Source organism: Cygnus olor, chromosome 4 (genome assembly GCF_009769625.2).
Source record: "Cygnus olor isolate bCygOlo1 chromosome 4, bCygOlo1.pri.v2, whole genome shotgun sequence".
In the NCBI taxonomy this organism is placed as follows: Eukaryota; Metazoa; Chordata; class Aves; order Anseriformes; family Anatidae; genus Cygnus; species Cygnus olor.
This window is the reverse complement of record NC_049172.1, coordinates 65,398,260-65,419,959: the sequence shown is the minus strand read 5'-3', so window position 1 is coordinate 65,419,959 and position 21,700 is coordinate 65,398,260. Positions and strand designations below refer to the sequence as shown.

The 21,700-nt window shown below is 40.4% G+C and overlaps 2 protein-coding genes across 4 annotated transcripts in view; one reads left to right on the top strand and one right to left on the bottom strand.

The window, feature by feature from the left end:
• The window catches only part of MAN2B2 (mannosidase alpha class 2B member 2), a 29,452-nt gene extending 14,791 nt beyond the window's left edge, over positions 1 to 14,661 (bottom strand). The window contains exons 1-7 of the mRNA XM_040556159.1: positions 14,476 to 14,661; positions 11,671 to 11,817; positions 7,702 to 7,807; positions 5,269 to 5,441; positions 4,256 to 4,371; positions 3,076 to 3,253; positions 209 to 407 (exon numbers count right to left, since the gene is read on the bottom strand). Of these exons, the coding sequence (XP_040412093.1) occupies positions 209 to 407; positions 3,076 to 3,253; positions 4,256 to 4,371; positions 5,269 to 5,441; positions 7,702 to 7,807; positions 11,671 to 11,817; positions 14,476 to 14,592 (1,036 nt within the window). The 5' untranslated portion in view covers positions 14,593 to 14,661. The remainder of the gene's footprint in view (positions 1 to 208; positions 408 to 3,075; positions 3,254 to 4,255; positions 4,372 to 5,268; positions 5,442 to 7,701; positions 7,808 to 11,670; positions 11,818 to 14,475) is intronic.
• Positions 14,662 to 17,618: 2,957 nt separating this feature from the next.
• PPP2R2C (protein phosphatase 2 regulatory subunit Bgamma) overlaps positions 17,619 to 21,700 on the top strand; it is a 187,688-nt gene continuing 183,606 nt past the window's right edge. The window contains exons 1-2 of one of the 3 annotated variants that reach the window (XM_040556161.1): positions 17,619 to 17,775; positions 18,067 to 18,150. In XM_040556161.1, the coding sequence (XP_040412095.1) occupies positions 17,760 to 17,775; positions 18,067 to 18,150 (100 nt within the window). In that variant the 5' untranslated portion in view covers positions 17,619 to 17,759. Of the gene's footprint in view, positions 17,776 to 17,840; positions 18,151 to 21,700 lie in introns of those variants that run through there. The other 2 variants (XM_040556160.1, XM_040556168.1) reach the window with 2 other exon arrangements.

Below are 21,700 nucleotides of genomic sequence, written 5' to 3'. Positions count from 1 at the left end.
TCTAGCTGTCCCAAAGAAATATTCCAACCACTGCCCTACCATCTTTCTTGTGCCACTAACTTTGGATCAATTTGTCATATTTTTATGGGATCTGGTAGTGTAAATAAATATAAGAATGTATTTTTGCTCTTTTCTCTCGTTTTTTCAATTTCCCTTTATTAAATATATACATTTGGGACAGGTATTACAGAGTTTTTAACTCAATTACCTGTTGAATATGGAAGAAAGTCCTGAGAATCCCGGATTTCCCACGTGAGATTTTTGCTATGAACTGCTTGGAAGTAATCACTGACAGTGGCATACTGGACGGTCACTCCAAACTCATCAGAATGCGTGTTAATGTAATCCAACAATAGGTCCATGTTGGAGTACTGAACAGACGCATTAAAGAACTGTTTGTCACAGCCCTGAAATTCAGAAAACAGAACAGTAAAATAACTTTGGGTCATGTAATTTAGAAGGATTTTTTTTTTTTTAAACACTAGTATATGTTGAACTGGTATTTCTTCTATCTTTACTGCCCATATAGAAGTTTTTTGTTAAAAAACGTCACGCAGGGGTAGGGTCACTTGTACAGATCAGCTGATAACCAGCTGACCAGCTCCTTCCAGATAAGGAGAAGTGTGTTGATGCACCGTATTGTGCAAGAACGTAAAATTCCGTAGCAGCAATTGGAGAATGCATGCATATATGCCTAGAAGAGAGGCCTTTGTTTCTTTTTACACTGCATTTCTAACACTTAGCAGAAAACAAGGAAGTTCTGTAAGCTTTCTTAAAAGCAGAAAATAAGCTTTAGGAAGTGTTGTGGAGATGATGTAAAAAAACTCTCTGGAAAGTGAACCCCGCAGTACAAATGTCACACTGTGTTGCTGATCCCCTGCCCCGACAGTAGACTACAGTACCTCTGATGTTCATCCTGATTTTTAAGCGAAGTAATACACAGGGTAGCAAAGCCTCATTTGTGAGTATGCTTGCACAACCTCTGCCTTCTGTAGAAGGCATCTCAATACATACTATCTGTATGTACAAACATTCCAAAAAATGATAAGAATGTCTTTGTTCAGCTATGGCACCCGAACAGGGAAACGAGTTACTCAGCCATGGCATGTATGTTCTTGAATATCAGTGTTACAGTATAGGCATCTGTCTGAAGCACAGTAACACATTAAGAAACCCTCCTCTCCACAAAAAAAAGGGCTTAACAGAAGTTTAACTGACACCAGCTTAATGCATCCTCATTTTCACGTCTCTGTGCTTCAGACAGAAACGTTGCACAAGAGGTCAACTCTTTTTGTACTACAAAACAACCTGATCTCATTTTCAAAATAAAGATGCTCTCAGTGATTTGTCTTCAAAAATTAGCAGTTGTTTGAAAGAAGATGTCTAAGGAGTCTCTATTTTCTCTGCAATCCCATCTTTCACCCCAACCTTTTACCTAACAAGCTCAGTAACTTTAACCTGGTGACTTAACTCATTAAGGAATTGAGCTTAATGGAACAGCCCTGCAGAACAAGGATATCCAGGAGAACCTGCTGCATTTAGTCATTGCATCCACTCATTATGTGAACAAAACTTCACATAGGAATGTTATGCATTACTGTACAACTAGTTTAAAGACACAGGCCAAATGAGATCTCAAGGATCAGTTCCAGTCCTTAAGACAACTCCTTCCCCCCCGCCTACATCTTTCTACAGTCTCTAGAGAGGCAGGTTTGAAAGTTTACACTGCACCACAGCCCAGTGGCACCTCCTGCACAAACAGGCTCTTCAGATCATGAACACACACTTGTTTGTCCATATAGCTCATCACAAAACTGCCAATAGTCGAGATGTGAGGTCTGACCTGAAACGGGAAGGTGCCTATTTCCTAATTCTTAACTGGAGAAAAAAAAAAATCCAAGTACTTCAAACTGTAAATATGAAAAAAAATTAAGCTTAGCTACAGAGGTATCCAGATATCTATTTCTTTCCACTTTCTCACAAATTGCTCTGAATGGGTAGCAAACTTTAACAAACTTTAAACAGAGTAATAATCACAAAGCAATGCAAGTCAGGAAATCAGAGACTGAAATTTTCTTACGTTATTGCAAAACTGCAGGTTTGGACCAAGACAACTGGAATTTAAATTCCAGACTCCCTCCTTCCCATAACTGTCCCTGCACCACCACTCCAGAGTGTTATAGCCCACTTCTCTCCCCCTCCACACCCCACGCCCCCAACCTACAACAACGAAACCAGAAAACAACAAAAATCCAGCACAATATAAGTAACAGTGGCACAGATACAGGAGAGAAACAACAATGACTCAGAAAACTGCATTCATCAGAACATGTTTGCTCTTTGTGACAACAGATATTCTGGTAAAATAGCTGCCTTGAGAACACGTATTTTAATTGTAATTATGAGACCTACAGCATCTATCAAATTTCAAAAACAGACTGTACATTCAGTTTGGGCAAAGCTTTTCCTTTTCTAATGACTTAAAGCTAGCTAAAAGCATACCAGTGTGATTTGTACATGGAGGAGGTAATTAACATAGCAGATTGCTAAAAAAAATGTTTGGATGACCCAGCTGGGATATGCTTCTGTTTCTAACTAAAATACAAAGATTGTATGAAAAAAAAAGAAAAAGATTAACATCAGTTCAAAAATACCTTGTCTACCTAATACTTAGTACATTTTCCAGTAACACTAACATTTTTGTTAACACAATTATGTTGTGCCAAGCAGTAATGTAAAGAGATCATTGAAATCGACAATACAAGGTAAGGAAAGAAGATGCAGTATCGTAGTACGTAGCTTGGCAAGAGGATATCTTTACAATTCTGTTACATCTCTTTCTATATTAAGTAGGGCTGAAGACTTGCTAGACAATTAGCAGACTGTACAAGAATGCTCCAGTTTTTAAAACTATTCACTAGTCAGACATGTAGGCCCCACTTATTAGAAAAATACTTCACAGTCATGTGGTTTGAACTTGCATTTGGGCAGTGTAGCGAAGAAGCAACTACCTCCTGTCCATTCTGCAGGTGTACTTGGCGCTTCTCAAGCGAACACGGATGACGATGCACTTACCCATGGCCACAAAACATCACTTGTTCGGAACCAGGCCGCTCTCTCCTTAATGTTTGCCACCATGGCCTGTGCATACGGATGGATGTTGGTATCTGTAACAGGGAGACTCATGTTTGGATACACACCGTCTTTTGGTGGATCTGGGAATACTGCAAATCCATTCCAATAAAACCCTGATCTAAGTAGAAAAAGAAAGCAATAGGCTATAAACAGGATTTATTCATCTAACTGGGAGAAACACATTGAAAGGTGCTGGGATAAAATGCAGACACATAGGAAATAAGAGCAAGAAATTCAGTTTCTATTCACTGCCAATGCTCAGATTTTAGTGTTCATTTGGGGGTGTGGTAGGGGAAAGGCTGTCTGTTTTATTTTTGCACCATGCATCTTCCCAAGTCCCTGCTGCTTACTGGCGTAGAACAAAGAAATCACAGAACAAACCAGCAAGCTCTGTACCAATGAGGACATCACCCCAAGCAGACTTTGTTTACATGGTGTGGATTACTGGATAAAACAGAGAAAGAAATGAAGTTCTCAGTTCACAGCTCTCAGAGTTTTTCCACAAAGTAAATGGAAAATTTGAGCCTCTTCACTTTATACACTGATAATGCACACAATTTCAGCCCAATATAGCGCTGAAAATCTCCCATAGACAATCAATTAGCAATAGCCAAGTCCCTGCTGAGCTTTCTGGAGTTTTTAAATCTTAACTTTTCAGGCAGAAAAACAAAAATCCCAGTCCTGCTTTGGATATTTTCTGTTTATAGTAACTGATTTGTTTCACATTTTTATTCTATATTTATTTTTTGATAGGAACTGACACAATATATATGTAGATGAAAGTTATACCCATGCTCTAAGCCTCCTGGTGGTAGAAAAGATTAAAGTCTGAGAATACTTTGAAGCATTTCTAATGCCTGTCAGTAGAAAGTGTCACTTTTGAGGATTCAGTTGTTAGGTAATGAGCAAACTTCATGTATTATGGTAGGTAGTGGGGGCGTGCTTAATAACCCTGATTCAGATCTACAGAGTCTAGACACCTCCTTGACCTACCACACATCTATGGAGCAAAGCAGAAGAATACTGTTGAAAGAAAACAGTCAAAGAAAACGCTTAAGCTCTGACCATATAAACTCTCAGAAGCAATCAATATTTCTGCCTATTTCAGAAATCTTCAGACCTGTTTGAAAAAGGTATTTGCGATGGGGTACAGTAGCTGTACTGATCCATGACATGGGTGAAGATCTGCTGACTTTCAGATAAAGAAGGAGAGCCCTGCCATACGAACTGGAGCCTCTGGAAAACAAGCAAAATAAGAAACCATTACCCCAATGACAAGCACAGAAGTACCATTTTGGAAGCCCCCAGACTGTCAGCTGCCTGAAAACATTTAGATGGGAAAAGATTCTCGGAAGCTCGTAAAAGCAGAAAGGAAGAATCACAATATACTGCAAGCTTAAGGTGGTAGGTCCTGGCTTCATCAAATTCAACAGAAATCTTGTTTTCTTCAGGGATGCTTGACTTTCATGCAACATTCATAAAATCTTTGCCTAATGCCCACCTCATACCAATGAAAGCCCTTTATTGCACATAATTTAGGGCATACAATTGTTGACAAGACAGGACCCAACACTGTGTAACGAAGAGAAAAATCCTTACTGCATCTGGGACACTTCGATCAAGAGAAGGCAGAAATTGAAACAGAAATTGAATGCAGCAAAATAGCGTTTAGCTACCCCTCTGACAGACCTGGTATCATCGCTTTTACAGCCACAAATAAATGTTCCAAGCATGACAGCCACCAGCCCCAAACACACACACTGTATTTTAAAGCTGTGTTCATAAAAATGACATATCTAAGATTTTCTCAGGCTAGACTGAAACCCATCCTAAAAGCCTCCAATTCTAACAGTCCTGGTTCCAGGCCCACTTTTTCTTTGCCTACCTGCCCACATTTTGTATCTTTCTCAGGCTAGACTATATTTTGCTCTTGACCAGAAGTCAGAGATATTACTGACAGCATTACACAGACACAATACATTTTACCATTACCAACGTGCAATTGGCGTGTTAATTTTGGAGAAGAAATACCTACATTTTCTTGCACAACTCTGGGATGCCTTTCTTAACTGAATAGCTTACATTATTATAAGGACACACTGACACAGGTTTCAGTCTTTGGGTATTTTTTACCTTGTTTTTCTGCATGTCAGCCTTCAGGTCATAGTCAATTCGAGAGATAAGATGAGCATTAAAACCAGCCAGAGCAAAAAGAGTTGGTGTTGTAGCTGAAGCTCCGAAAGGATCAACATGCCAAGAAAACTGAGGCCTGATCCCAAAAGTTTCGTATAAAAACCCATGGCCCTCTGCAAAGCAAAATTTGTTTACATTAGGAACACTCCTACAAGTTCATTTTATCAGTGCAATATGCACGTAGTATTACAGATAAGCACTTAAAGGATAGCTCTTCGCTGATGTTTTCCAAAGCATTTAAAGTTTCAGGAATTTAATGATTCACAGCAGAAACTTTCACACTGGCAATATTTATTTTACTGTGCCAGGTATAACTTATTAACATCATAAAAGATGAACAACAAACAGGAATTATGATTAGAGACAGGCCTGGGAAACTACTTAGAGAAAGATTACGTTAAGGCTGATGGGTTCAAGTCTGAGTTTGTGTTTGCTAAAAATCAGACGTCTCAGGAAATTTCAGTCTCACGTGAATGGCAAAGGAACAAGTGAACAAAACTAACATGAATGTGACTGAAGATCATAAAAAACAGAAAAAGTCAAAGGTTAACAGCAATCTTGTTAGATGTGATTTACAACTAATGTTATTAATATAGTATTAAATTGAGTTTCAATTAATAAATAAAACCACAAAAAACAGAAAGACCAGCCAACAGGATCAACTCAGGCAAACCATTTAAATAAAAGTATACCAACCAGATAAGCAGTTGCTTTTAGGAATGACTTTAGTATATTGCACTATGATTCTTATTGTCAAAAAAAGAGAGAAAAGCAGATGTTAATTTTATAGTTCTGGAATTGTGCACATAACTACTTGAACATACAACCACTTCTGCTCATTTTGTATTACTTCCATTCCAAAGACCACATTTAAGTAACTGAGGTTGCAAGGCACCCTCTTTTCACTTCATTTTTCCCACGGTTGATGTTGTTTTTAGTGAAAACATTCTCAACGAATGAGTTATTTTAATTCTTCTCACTGAAGCACATTTTTGGCACAGTTTGCTAGACCCTTCCTAAACACAGCTAGGAGAAGATATAAATTGTAGACCCCGAATGTCCGCATTGGCTTTCTCTTTTCAAGCTGTACTCCACACACAACGCAAGGATACATCTTTTGCTTGCAAGTACTCCTAACAGTGGAAACTGAGCTGAGTGCTTTCAGGAAAAATTAATGGGGATATTAAAATACATTAATATTTCTGTTCCTGTTAAATTAACTAGTAAATTTGAATCTTTTAGTTTATACACAGAATTAAATATTAGATTAGAAATACTGATTTGTGCAACTAACTTCAATGAAATAAGAAGCTATATTAGCATTCAAGAAAAGGACTCAACAGTCAATATAAGTATTTTCTTTGGAAAAATCCTGGCTTGGACGTACAAAGCCTTCAGAACCACCTATAAATACAGGAGTCAGCTGAAAGAAGACGTCCATTCTCCCTCCTCCTTTTGGCCGGAGTGCGATGTGGTGACTCACTGAGAAGCAAATCAGCTGCTCTCCTTGTGCTCCTGACAAACACTGACAAGCAGGGAACATGGCCAGTGTTACTGCGCAGTCAGGTTCAGCAAATGGAAACGCTGCTGTCTGAACTGCATTACTCTCCTGTAAAAAGCTGCCCAGCGTATAGCCCTGAAACAGGCAGGGTTTGTATCAGCCACGACGGCCAGCTGGTGCTAATATATCCTCTTACCCTCCAAAACCACACCACTCCCTCATGACATATTTTTTTTCCTTTAACCAAATGGAGATAAGCCAAAATACTAAAAGACCCTTTATGCTACCTGATGGAGAGGCATAACATACAAATGGCTGGAAGCAGATGCTAGAAAATTAAAATGGGAGACAGCGTATCTCTTGGAAATAAGTGCTGATTTCTAACAGAGGTTGTAGTTAATGATTATAAATGGAGGTTTCTTTATCAAGCAAGACTTTCAGCTAAGCTAAGATGACCTTGGTGACACTCTGTGGCCCATGTTCTGCAGGAGACTTTGCCTAAGCAATACAACCCCCTCACACTCTGAATCGTTATCAGGTATTTTCTTCCAGAGTTTTTCAAGCCCTCAGTTTCACCATAACTATCTTTGCAGGAACTTAAGCCCTCCAACAGACACAAACTAAAAAGGCCTCTGTTTCAAAAAAGTTTATAATTGACATAAATTAAACTACAAGTCAGTCGTTCTTTTTTTCTTTTAAATGCAAAGATGTTTTTTATACAGATGACCCATCAGCAAATAAGAAGAAATACTTTAATCAGTTCCTAAAGAATAGGAAAAAAATAATAGCAAAATTGGGGTGGAGAAATGGAAAAGCAACCACCCCCAAGGTCATAACAACGGAAAACAAAAGCTAAATGCAAATACACATACCTGTCAACTGTAAAATCTGATCATCAATTAATGTCACAGCTTCATCGTGCATCACTTGCCCTCCAATGACAAATTCCAGTTGTCCCTCCTGAAGCAACTGATGCACCTATGATATTGAAATTAAGACACAGGACATAAATGTCATTTCAGTCTTATCCAAAAAGGCTGCAAACTCATTTCAGACCGCAGCGTATTACCCAGACACAACACTTGTCAAGAAGGCATCCAGGACAAAAGTGGGATAACACGCTGTCTGTACTGAGTGCTATCAAAAAGAGATATTTTTGATATCTCAGGGTGATGGGAGGGGAAGCAAGCGAATATACTGCACAGTGCACCGATTTCCCCAGCTTACACTGAAACCAGGTAGTAGGCACGGAAGATGTACTGCCATATAGACACTGACCTGGTACTCCTCCGCAGAGATTTTGATCGTGATGAGGTACTCCTCATCATGATTTATGCTATCTAAGCATCGCTCTTGTCCCCACACACTTGCAGCAGCCTAGAATCCTGCCTCAAGGCAGCTAGAGCTGGAGGATTAAAAAAAGATACTCTTGCTTCTCCCAAAGTCTTCCTCTTGCCGCATCCTGGCTTTGAAACAGCATTAGGAAGCTGGATGAGTGAGCCATGTGCAACTCCGTGCAAGCAGCGATGGCCAGGCTCCTGGGGCTTCCCCTAGTCCCCGAGCTCAGTAACAGATTGGAGATCAAACGGGGTGGGATCCAGGAGGAAGGCAGGGTGCTGTGGCTATGCTCACATCTCTTCAATACTGTAAGCATCGACCTTGCCTTCAGAGGTTGGATGTAAGAGTACAATCAAGGTTATTTCAAATAACTCTGAACTACAAACACTAGTTTAAAACAAACAAACAAGAAAAAAAAACACCAAAAAAACAAACAAAAAGCCCAACCAAAAAAAAACCACACCAACCAACTGGAAAAAAAAAAACAAAACCCACTGAAGGATGGCAAATCTTCCTAGAAAATAATAAAATAAGGGGAAAGTTTCCAGATTTTTTTTTCTTGAGAAAGCTTCTCTCCGTAAGCTTTATTAAGAAATAGATATTTCACATGTAGTGGGTTGGCCCATATGATTAAACATGCTGCTGACCTTCTTTGCTGTTCTTTTTCCAAGTTTAAAGCCTGTCAATACATTATGACCTGTACAAGATTTTATTTAACTTCAACCACTAGAAACAGCAAGTATGCCACTAAGCGCAGCTTTTGGCAAACTTGCTGGATGTGGGTGTGTAGGGAGGGGGTAATAATCTGTGCCCCTTTCTGAAAGTCTTAGAGGGGCTTCTGCTTTTGTCATAGTTACTTTGCTACCTAAAACTTCAAAGATACATACCTCAAACTTTCAACAGATAGTCTAAATACATATTTTATTCTTCACCATTGTTTTTTTTTTATTATTATTTTTTATTTTTAAATCTGTCATGCAGGATGCTAGTTCCAGACCTATTATGCTCATTTCCCCAGGAACCTTCAGTGAATGCCCCTGTGTCTGCTCAGATACGATGCCAGATTGTCAATTTTGATTATAATCATTTCTCTCATTCACAATGTTGTGAAAATGCTTCAGGGCTCAGCATTCATAAATTAGTTCCAGCCGACTGTGGTGACTGATTAGCATGCTGGGAGACCAGATAACTGATATCTGGTGTCAGCACAGAACTGGTCCTGACCTACATGAAAAGCATCTGTAGCTATTATTCCCCATTTGGATGGATGTCCAAAAAGGATACCTTTGAACCAGACTTTAGGCCATGGAAACTTTAAGTTTCATGGAATCATAGGGAGGTTGAATTATTATTATTTTTTTAGTATTTTCAAATAATTTAAATTATATCCAACCCCAGAAAACAGAAAAATCTGTAATTACATGCCCTTGCACTGACCTGAGCTGGAAAAAGGCAATGGGAACCTAGGAAAGAGACACAACAGTTCTACAAGCAGCAGGCTGTTACAGCAGTAGAACATATCCATGGACCCTGGGACAAACGGTACTACCCTTACATCAACCCATTCGTACATCCCAGCTACAAGTGGCTACATATCTTTTCTCCCCACTAGTTAAAGCACCCACACATCATGTGGGAACAACATGCACGGAGAACTAAGAGGTTCACATCTGGCTGCGTACTGCTGCAGCCCCTTTCGCTCCTACGTATGCTCTTGTCTGAATTGTAAAACCAGCTTCAGTGCTCAGGCTGTGGTTTTTACTAATTTTTAATGCTGATATTACTAATCCAAAGCAGATTTTCCAAAAGAAACTAGAATTAAATCCTGTATTTCAAGTAAAGTACTACATCAAAACCTGTGGGCTGTACCACAGAAAATAGTTAGTGCTAGAGTTCAAGTGGAAAAAGCAAGACAATAACCACAGTGACCTAACTTCAAGGCCCAATATTTGCAACTTGCTAATGTGAAAATCACGTCGCTTATCAACGAGCATCATAGCTTCTTGAGGTTCAATGTCTGACAAACAGGTTTCACAGAAATTTGTTTTTAATCATTTTAATTTTCTGAGAAGCTATTATAAAAGTAATAGAGAACTGACTAAAATGCAGAAAAGGCACAGGAATATAGACAAGAAAATTAAGGGCTGAATCCTCACTACTAGTTTTGTGCTGCTGAGGTCAAACATGATAAACATTTACTCTTTTGGATACCACAGAATAGGAACTACAGGGAATTATAGGTCTTTTCCTTATAGCTTGGCTTACTGCCACACAACATCCTTCAAATAAGAACAACTTCCATTAGAAAGAGTATTTTCCTGTCCTGCACAAAGCAGTTCCTATGCTATTTTCTTTAATTTCCCCACCCTGGATTTACAATGCAATTTTCTAATTAAGAATAGACAAGGGATCTGTCTTGCATGGGGCAGGTACGGGCAAAGAACTGCCACCACAGCAAAACCTATTTACAAAGGTCAGCTGCACACAGGTTGCAAGCTATTATTCAAATACAAAACATTACAGAAAACTCAGAATTTATTGAAGGACTAGGTTTAAACAAAAACCAGACAGGAGGTGACTTTTTCATATGACACTTTACACATCTAGCACTTTCATAGAACCACAGACTATCCTGAGTTGAAAGGCACCCAAGAAGGATCGTTGAGTCCAAATCCTGGCTCTGCACAAGACCAGCCAAAAATCAAACCAGATGTCTTTAAACCAAATAAAATTTAACATACTACAAGTAATATGTTGTTGTTGTTGCCTGGAGTTCAGCAAAAGTACCTACGGGGAGCTGCACATGAGTACCCACTAGTGTTAGGATCCGAAGTTTAAACGTCACACATTGCAACGGGCTGCCAGCCCGGTCTTTGATTTTAGCATGATTCTTTCCTCTGTCATGAAACAAGAAATAACAAACAAAATTTCACAATGTCTTTACTAGGAAAAAAAAATAATTCTTGAGTTAAAACTCTTAAGACTGAAAGGGATCACAGTTCATAAATAAGCAAACCCAAGAAACAGCTATTGCTGTTGAATCCTACATTTTTCTTTTTGCAGCACTAACCTTGTTTAGAAACAGCAGGTTTTTCTGAGCAACACTTAACTGGAAAGAAAGAAGTTCCTTCCTGTGATCAGCATTACCAGTTTGTAAGCTTCAGATGTTTGACGGATATTGGTGCAGCCTCTTTCAGAATCACCCAGATCTTATACTAGCATGCCCCCAAATAAAAAAAGTCACCGATGAAACAAGAATTGCAAAGTGTAAAGAGTCTTAGTGCAAAGGCTGCTACCTCCTACCACTCTGATCTATAGCTGGGGTTTTAACCTCTTGTAACTGCCTTTAGAGGTAAGGTCCTTTCATAAGAAGCGCTAGATTCCAGACAGATTGCACAAGATGTGGGTAAAAAGCAAATGCTGACATACTTTGCCCCCTCCTTGCCCTCTGAAAAAAGCATGGATTCCTTGTTAGCAGTACATTTGGCTCTAGTACAACTTACCTGCTGCTTGTGTTTATCTGTGGCTACTGCATCCCACCAGAGTCGAAAGAATTCCTGCTCCACAGCAATAAATTTGCGTTGCTTTCCTTTTGTTAGCTCTTCTACAACAGAGGTGTAGACATTTGCTGCGTAAGCATGCATACTCTCCTGCAAAATAACGTAGAAAAGAAACTGCATTTTGGAAAGAGGTGCTTGGCCTACATTAAGGGGGCTGTTTTGAACACTCATGGGGCTTGAGATGAAAGAGATGAAAATGTCAAGTTTGTTGCAAACTTCTTTTGTACTCTCAGAAAGGCCGAGTTCTCCCTGGTTATAAACACCCTGTGTGCCTTTGGTTCCAAAAACTATTCTCTGATGGAGGACCTGACCAGATCATGCTGTAGCTTCCCCCAAGACCAGCAGACATCAATAAAAGCTTTCTTTTTGATCTACTGGGAACAGCTCACCCTGTCCCTCACTGCTTACCTTCCATCATCAGTACCAGGCATGGTAAGTCTTTCCACCAATGTAGCTGGAAAGAAATCCACACGCCTACTTTACCCTTCCATTTCTGCTCTTCTGCTGGTGTCCTGAATTATCAGAATTGTTTTTGCTGTGCGAGTATGACTGTGCTGTGGGTGTGTGTTGCTGGTATAATACAGTTTTACATAAACTGTAATTTATTCTACTATGACCCTAGAAGTTTTAGTCAGGAAAAATAACTCCATCCTGCTTGACGATTTAGAACAGAGGCAAAGGACTCAGAACAGATCTGACTGTTGATGTAGAATCATCCAGTGTGAGAATCAGAGCACCTACTCCATGTGTCTCCTGTTCCTAAAGCAACTTTGATTCCAGAAGGCCTATGGAATTGGAATGCAAATATGTGAGCTATATTCATCAAATCGTCAAATAATCAAATAAGGGGGTTGGACACGATGATCTCTTGAGGTCCCTTCCAACCCCTACAATTCTGTGATTCTGTGATCTATCACGCAGTTATATCGTATCATATGGTATCAAAGAAACAACACCATATTAGTTTAAAGTTGTGCAAATGGTAATATTTTGGATACACTTTTCCTTGCCAGAAAAACTTTTGCTTGGCCATATGCAGTGATTCACCCCTTACTTAACATCAAAGCGATATACAACACCTAAAAGCAACAGCAGAGATACTAGAATTTCCTGGAGTGCCTGTATTTTCTTGCAACAGTTTCCATGTGTATCTATAATAGCATAGTTACTTTAACATCAACAATATTGTTTTTCTACTTAAAGGTAATGATACATGCTTAAAAAATAAGCACCACAACACAAACATGCACCTGAAAGTGATTAACAGATCCCTCATCCAACTACAACCACTGGGCATGATATATAAAACATGAATCCATAATTTTAATTTGGGCAATTTTCCTGTAAGAAAGAAAAGCACGCTCTGAAATAAGAGCAGGATGATGTGATCCAAATCAGAAACTAACTTTTCCTATCCCCTTGCTTTCCACAACTGAAATCCAGCTATCTTTGCTAACTGTCGCTAGAAAAGCAAAAATTTTTGAGTGTAGGAGGAATGGCTTAAAATATTTCAGAGCTTATCTAAATAATTGCTTGTTCAATGACTTTTCAATCATTTCTGCAGGACTTTTTATAATCAAAATTATGATTAGACACTCGTTGTTACACAATGTTAAATTTTAACTAAGGGAATAGCCTTCAAGTTTTACTATTACTCAATAGTGACACGCTCAAATGCCTGCTAAGCTTTCATTTGTTTCACAAATGTCTGCAAACAATATAACCTAAAATCCAAGTATATTTACAAGGATTACAACATCGTGCTCAATTTTAATTCTGAATAGGTCAGTGGAGTATGCTATATTTTAAGAGTTGATGAAGGACTCCTGAAATGTGATATACTAGTAAAATATTCAGTGTGGTAACCTATTGAAAATATTTTCTTGATGTATTTTGGAGATTAAAACAAGCCAATCTGCATCATGACACAAACTTAAACTATACCAGAACACCTGCAAAGTTGATAAAGCCCAGTGGTCTGGGTTGGAATTGAAAATTATTGTTCTCACAACCTAGGCTACTTGCAAGCAACAGTAAAAATTTTCTTGGTAAGACATTATTTTTTTTTATTATAGTTATTTTTAAGCATGCGATGTCATATCACTCTAGCAAGTAAAGTATCCACAGCATCTTCTGCATCATCTAAAGAAATTCATTGTAATTACATAAAAAAGGATGCAGGATTTAGACTAACAAATACAAAAGGGTATTAATGCCTCACCTGATTTATTTTTGCTCTGCAACTCACTCACTGAGCAAAAATTTTACCGCCACACTTCCGTGGCCCTAGGCACCGACTCTGCCTTGGCCAGTAGGCTGTCTCTGAGGACTGAGAATTTCCTTCAGTTTTTGGCTCAGTAACAGGGCACCCTGAAAGCCCAAGAAAGCCTGCCAAGCAGCTAAAGCACCCTTTGAGAGCTAGAAGGTTCTCCTTTTTAAAAACAACACCAAAACACACCGCGAGCATCCCACTGAACGCCGGCAGCAGGAAACCCCAAGCGACGCGCCGAGCCCCTATGCCAACCCTGCCTTCCCCCGCCAAGGTGATCCCACAAAACCGGGCGACCAGCCGCACTGCGGGACAGACCGGGGAGTTGTCCTCTCAGCGATTTACGCCTTTTTTTTTTTTTTTTTTTTCCTTTTTTTTTTTTTTTTTAACCCGGCACCGAGCCGAGGAACAGCAGGGAGGCTCAGCCCCGCCACCCCCCACTCCCCGGCCTGCCTCCCTCCCTCCTCAGCGGGCCCCACCTGCACCGTGTAAACCCAGCCGACGTCCATGTGGCTGTGGGCGACCACGAAGGCCCGCAGCTGCCCGCGGCCAGCAGCCGGCAGGATGAGGCTGAAGAGCAGCAGCAGAGGCCCCATGGCGACTCCACAGCCGGCCAGGGCCGGGGCCGAAGCCGGGGCTTTCCCCGTCGCGTCCCGCCCCCGGCTCCGGCGCCGCCTCCCGGCCGGGCCGCCACCATCTTGAGGGAACGGGAGCGGCGGGCCTGCTCGCCCGAAGGCGCTGCTTTTTTTTTTTTTTTTTTTTTTTCCCTTTAAAGCACTTTTTGGTTAAATCGGAGGATATGGGGAGGGGAATTGGCCCCCAGGGGGTGGCTGGCAGCCCCGAGGTGCTGCTGGTACGTGGGGTTCCTGCAGCAGGGTGCAGGACCCCATGAAAACAGCGGCCCCCGGGAGGTAGCTGTTAGCGCTGCCCCTGGAGCTGTTTTATTTTTAACTTTTTCTTTCTATAAAACCATATTGTTCAGAGAGGTGTTCTGTTCTGCATCCTTGCTGACTAGAAATCCTGGTGATTTCTCTTTGTGGAAATTCTATTTTGAATGGAATTCTTTATTTCTGGGCCTGGTACTGCAATACAGATTATTGTCTTTGCGTTTTGAAGTTGTAGCAAGATTAAGTTTTATTTTATAGGGTTGACCTTCTGATCCCATTTAAATTGGATTTCTCACTTGCTTTCTTACCATTAGTGAGTGCTGGCTGCTGTGCTGAAGACTGAAACAGCCATACTCCTAGGTCTGCTGATAGCCCTTGTGAAAAGGGAAAAAGTCCATAATTTAAAAAATGTTATATAGGTAAGGTAGCCCAGTCTCCGTAGAAATTTGGTCTGCAGTTGTACCTGTTTCTGTCCAATACATCGCTATGATATTAAAAGCCCAAATAGTTCTTTCGCTGATTCATTCTTTAAAATGCACATTAGTCTAATTTGGCTACCCTGCTTAAATTGTAGTTTGAGTAAAGTACGTGCTTCTAACAATGTTACAATCCTGAAATGATAAAAAGTATCATACCAAACTCATTTCCAACAATTCAAAAGTAAAGGAAGTCAGATGAAAGTGGTATCTGCTCTCACCTTCAAGTTTGTCTGTTGATTTAGAATTAGTAGTTTAACTAGATTTAGTTCAAGCAGTCACATCACTATTTGTGATGAAACCATCACAAATAGTTTTACAGTATCCCTCTACAGACTTGCACTGATAAATTCATGCTGAACTTCCTAGCCCTTGGGTGCAAATTAACCCATCTCAATATTTAAGTTACCTGTAGAAACAGATCACACTCTAAGTAAGATCTGTATCTATCCTCCCATTTTAGGAAAAAAAAGAAATATATAATGTACTGCCTTACATGCCAAACTGATTTTTTTTTTTTTACGTATGAAGTGTGTAAATTTTTGAAGTCCAGAATGAAAAACAGTATGTAACTCTGTAATACTGAGCTGAAGAGCATAAAATCACTACATTTTATAAAAATATGGCTAATATGAATGGATTCTCCTACAGCGGTGCCCTTGTTTGCTTATTAATATGTGAGACTATAATTTTCTCCAAAAAGAGGAGGCTTGTACTGGAATGTTAAGGTTAATTTTATTTAAGATAATACTTTGTGGAGAGCAATCAAGGTCTGTAGGTACTTTAATGAGAGAGTTAGTATCTGTAAGCAGCTGGATGAAGCTTTAATACAACTCTATGATACTCTGTTTTTCCCCAAATCATCAGCTTAAACCTTTTCAGTTCCAAGAAAGCTAGCACACATCCAGCAAACATATGGCTTAGAGATAAATATATATACACAGTCTAAATGAAGTGATGTTCTTTTACCTCAGAAGGCATTATGGTCTTGTAATTTAGGTGAAGTTCCCAGGAAAGCTTAAGCGTTGGCATTTTGCTCTGCTGCTAAAGTAGCTGAGAATGTTTGCAGACCGTTACTCCCATTTTAAACCTATTTCCATCAGAACATGTAATTGTCCTCCTTACTCTTTCCACAGGCCACAGTATTACACTGTCTTGTACAGAGTAGAGAAGAACATACCTGTTTGAATAGAATACTTACATTAGTAAAAATCAAATCAAACTACCTACAGCTTATGAAAGTGCATACAAATCTAAAGGTATCAGGAGGGTCTTCACATGCTACAAAAAGGAATGAATGTTGGCTTATCACTTAGAATTTGTACCAAAGATAATGGAGGATCCAGTGTAATTGGGTCACGACAGCTGCCTACATTGATATTTTGTTCTCTTGTGCTCCTAATCTCTTACCATGCCTTGATTATAGTCTTCCTGTACTATTTCTTAAGCTTTTCTCATTTGCCCATACAAAGTGTGTTTGCTTTCTTTGACATGAGCTATGGTATATGTGGGCCTCTCACAATGTCGCCTCAAAAAGACAGATGTAGGCACAATGCTGCCAGCTGTAAGCTAAAAAGTCACAATCTTTGTGTTAAATAAAATGCCAAGAAAGCCACATGGTGTACAGAACAATTAACATACCTTTAGATTTCCCTCCTATGGTGTTTTTGGGGTGGATGTCTGTAAGAATAAAGACGTTTATAAAGTATGCTTGCTATAACTGACTGTTTCAGCACTTTAAAATTTTCTGCTCCCCTAATAATTTTCCAGTGGAGGCAAGTGTCGCTCCACAGAGCACTTTGGTTTACTTGATAAAAGGTTTGCTTTCTTAGTTACCTTTCATGCATGCTGTGAAGACAGCTTGCGGATTCACAGTCTGGAAGATGAGAAACGCTCTCTAGCCTCGCAATGATTTTAGCGTACGTAAAACCTGAGAAGCTAGCTGGCATGTGCAGCCTTCATCCCTAACAGGCTACACAGCCCAAGGCAGGTAAGAAGTGAAGTGAAGTGTGGCACGGCGGGATGCCCTGAAGGGGAACTCGGGGACTGAAGTTGAAACGGGAGCACGGAGGAGGGATGAAGGCAGGCGGGCGGGCGGCAGCCTGGCAGCCGGCCGTGCTGAGGGAGGCTCCCCACAGGCCTGCCGGGCCCGCTGGCACCTGTTGGGGCCGCGGCGGGTCCTGGAGAGGCTGCGCCGCCTTCCCCCGGAGCTCCGGGCGGAGCCTTCCCTCCTGCCCGTCCTCCCTCCCCCGGCTCCCTCAGCGCCCCGAGGCAGCGCCGGCTGCCTGCGCCGCCCGCTCCGCTGGGAGGAGGAGGAGGCGCCCCGAGCTAGCTACCGGCGCTGGGAGCAAAGCAAAATAACAGTTCAGAGCACTGGGCACCTTCCGCAGGGCGGCACACATGTCCCAAAAGCAGGGTATTTCGTTAACGCTCTCCCTCCTCCCGCCTCGCTGTAGCCCCCTCTCATCCCTCTGTTCCGTTCGCTGCCCTCTCCATCTCTCCTTGCCCTCCTCCCCACTGCTGCGGCTCGTCCTCTCTCCTCCACCCCACTGCCTCTTGACCCATCCTCAGCCCTCTCTCCTCCACCCCACTGCCTGTTGTCCCTTCCTCAGTCCTCTCCCCATGGCCCCATCCCCTCTTCCCTCTCCCTGTGGGTGCTGGGTACCCCAGACTGACCATGCGTTTGATCCTCCTCCTTCTCTTCCAGTTGGCGGCCCCCCAGGCGACAACAGCACGGTTGACTGGTGCCTCTACCAGCTCAATGGAGCGGCCGAGTTTGAGGTCTCCGAAGGTGAGTGTGGGGTGCTGCGGCTCGACCCCGTGGCCACCACCATGTCCCACCACCCATGGGTGGCTGGCAGGCTCGAGGCTGGCGGTGGCACAACATGGCGGCGGCACAACATGGCGGCCCATGGGGATGGCTTTGGGTGGTGGAGGTGCTGCCAGAGCAGGAGGGGATCGCAGTGGGGCCGCTGGAGGTTTGCGTGCCCCACCTCGTGTAAGCGTCCATGCTGGTTGTCTTCTGCTGGGAGATGTTGAGGTTTGTCGCTCATGGCCTAGGTGGCAACAGTCTTCTTGGCCTTGACGTTGGTGGCTATTGGTGCGAGTGAGGCTGTGTAGTACACGTGGAAAGTTTTCTTGCCTTCTTTTTGTTTTCTTGACTTTGAAGAGGTAACCTGGAAAGTTTTCTTTTTGAATATTCTGTGGAAACAGAAGGAGCAGCCTTTGGGTGCCAGGGCAAAAAACCCTCCCTTCTGGCTCTGAACCATGTATGGTTTTGAATACGCACAGTGTGCTTCAAACTTAAGTGTCAACCTGTATTTTCTAGTATGTCCTATATGCAGTGTTGCAAATGTCAGAGAGCATATTTCAGCGTCTCCACAGGTTTTGTTTCCAGTGAGTTAAGTGGAGCTAGGACCTTGTCTCAAAGTTTTTTTGTCTGTTGTTACCATGCACTTCTGAGGGGAGTGCCTTACTGTTTGAAAGGGTGTAAATGCATTACAAGTTCAAGCTAGACTTAAAAACTTCCCAGCAGGGAGGAAAGTGAAATGCTGTAATAGTTTGGGGTCAGGTTAGGAAAAGCTTTCCAGTGATGAAACACTGGAATAGGTGGGGTGGGTAGACAGTGAAATCTCACTCACTTGAGTTATTTAAAGTCTGTTTCACAAACATTGGTTGAGGTGATAAAGTTGCAGATCTTGCTGTTGGGCTGGTAGATAGACTAATGGTTTGAGGTCATCTTCAGCTGTGCTATCTGTGATTCTGTGGGATGCAAAGTTTTGGGTTATCTTGTGTTTTGCTATTTAGAGAAGTGATTTAAACCCCAGTGTACTACTAATAAGCTACAGTTCTAACAAGGCTTTAGGCTATTTTTTTTTTTTCCCAAAAGATTCAATGATGGTTTATATTTGAAGATATACTTAATGCTGTCTATAATTACACACACGTATACTAGAATATTTCTCAAAATATGTTGTGATTTGGTGCCTAGATTATTTTTTTTGTCTGAAACTGCATACCAAACCAGATGTGATGACGATAGGTGGGGGTGGAAATTACATCCGTGTGAGGGAGTGTAATGAGTGAGTGACAGCATTTCTCAGGCATCATAGAATGTTGAAAACAAGCTTTAGGTTGGCATTTAATTTTATTTAAAGATTTGAGTGAGTGGGATATGCTTCTTAACCTTACTCGTCTGGGTAAATATCAGTGTTTCAGCACTGCTTTGAGAGTATAATATTTTCTTCTAAACAGGTGTTGTATTCCTTTGATTTATTGGGCTGTTCTTTGCCACATGACAGAATCAACCACAATTTTTTAAATTGGTTTGCTAACCCTGACTTCAGTTTTCTTTAACACTGGCAATTTATGGATGCCCAAATTTACTCCATGACTTAAATGGAAATCTTAAATGCTTTCTCTTCCTTACTCAGCCAGGGAATATGTGAATTTCAGAGAACAAGAGACAGGCTGAAACACCGTAATTTGGTCACACAAACCATAGAATCAAAATCCTCTGCAGGTAGTAAACACCATTTATGTTAATAGGCTTATATATGGCATGCATTTTTCACTTCTTTTCCATTTTCCAGAATACGTTATCTACTAAGTGCAACTGATATCTAGGGACACATACAGCAATATAATTGGCACACTTTTTAGAAGTGAAAAACAACACATTTAACATATAAAAGGAAGTACCATGATAGGTGACTTGACCTCTTGCATGACAGTTTTGGATAAAGTTCAAACCTTTTATTTTCTTGAAATTTGCCTCTAAAATAGCTTAAATTACACAGAGGCAAAAAGAACCTTTAGCTTATAATTGATTGTTCTTAGGACTTTCAGTGCAGATTGCTATATATTCTATATTAAATATATATAAATCTATATTAAATATAATTCAGTGTTTATCAAGATATATATCTGAATATATAACCACTTATATATTAATATTCCAAATTAAGTGAGTCCTCTGGGCATGTCTTGCTGCTTTTGTTACTGAATGCGTGCAATGGCATTACAGGACTCTGTCAGTTAGACTCCAGAATTGTGCTCAGCAACATTTCTGTCTTGGACTAGGAAAGAAAATGATTCTTTTTTCAAAAATAGACGTTAGATGAAAAACATTCATTTACATAACAGAAATGCAAAATTGCATATTTCAAATGCAAGGAAAAATAGAGCATAGTAAGTAAAACATAACAATCAAAGCCAAGATATTCATGTTTGATTTAGTCTTGCTGCTTTGAAACAAAACACTATTTCAAATATTGGTACTTCTATAATTAACATCTAAATGCAAAATATATTTTATTCATGCTAAAGATCTCAAAGCTCTTTGCTCACATTAAGTGCAGCCTCACAAAAGCTACATGAGGAGCAGTATTAGAGTATCCACCTACAGGCTAGCAAAATGAAATATTGAATTAAGGATGTGATTTATTTGGTAGGAGCTAAACTTACACTATCGAGCAGTTGGTACATTTAACTTCTGAAAAGCCAGATCTCGTGCTGTTTGCCCATACTGTCAAGTGGACTGATGGCAGGACTGCTTATTCCAGACCCTTCTCTTTGAATTACAATTCATACTAGCTTCTTGAGAACTTTGTGTAAATTAAAGAGTGTTTTAGGTATTCTGAGAGGTGAACTCCAAACTGTCAGTTTTTATACAAGTTGTAGATAGCATTGTATTTACTAATGACTATATGGCTAAGGAAAAGATTGAGTCAAAATTCACATTTTTAGTTTTCATTCTTAAAGATAACTCATCAGAGACTGGTAAGTTGAAATTGATTTGCAGTTTGAATTTTCTTTTAACCTGTTTTGTAAGTTTATGCTCTCAAGTGACTGAAAGCCACAACATTAGTGCCTTGTGAATCATGTGATATCAACTTTCCTGTTACTTGCCTTAGACCGTTCTACTGTTCTATTTTTCCTGAGTAATTTGGAGAGATGCATTGAGTAGATAACATGGATAAAACACTATTTTTATTGTAAAGATACATTTGAATAATGTACTCTTTGAAGGAGCTCAAAGCCTTGGGAAGTGATGAATTTGAATTTAATCATTGTTGGGTTTACATGCAATATTTTATTGCTTTCTGTAGTTTTCAATCATAGCCAATTAGTCTGGGTTTGGTTCAATATTGTCTTTTCCAGTATTCCATGAATTCCATGGAAGACAATGTAATTGCTCAGGCTTGCAATTGAAGTAATGTCCTTTCAAGTCATGTCTTCATTAGTCAGGTGCAATTAAATAGGAAGTCTCCATCTGTAGATGCTTTGGCCTTTCAGTCCTCTTTTGGCTGAACCAAACAACTGATTTTGCTTTGTTTCTT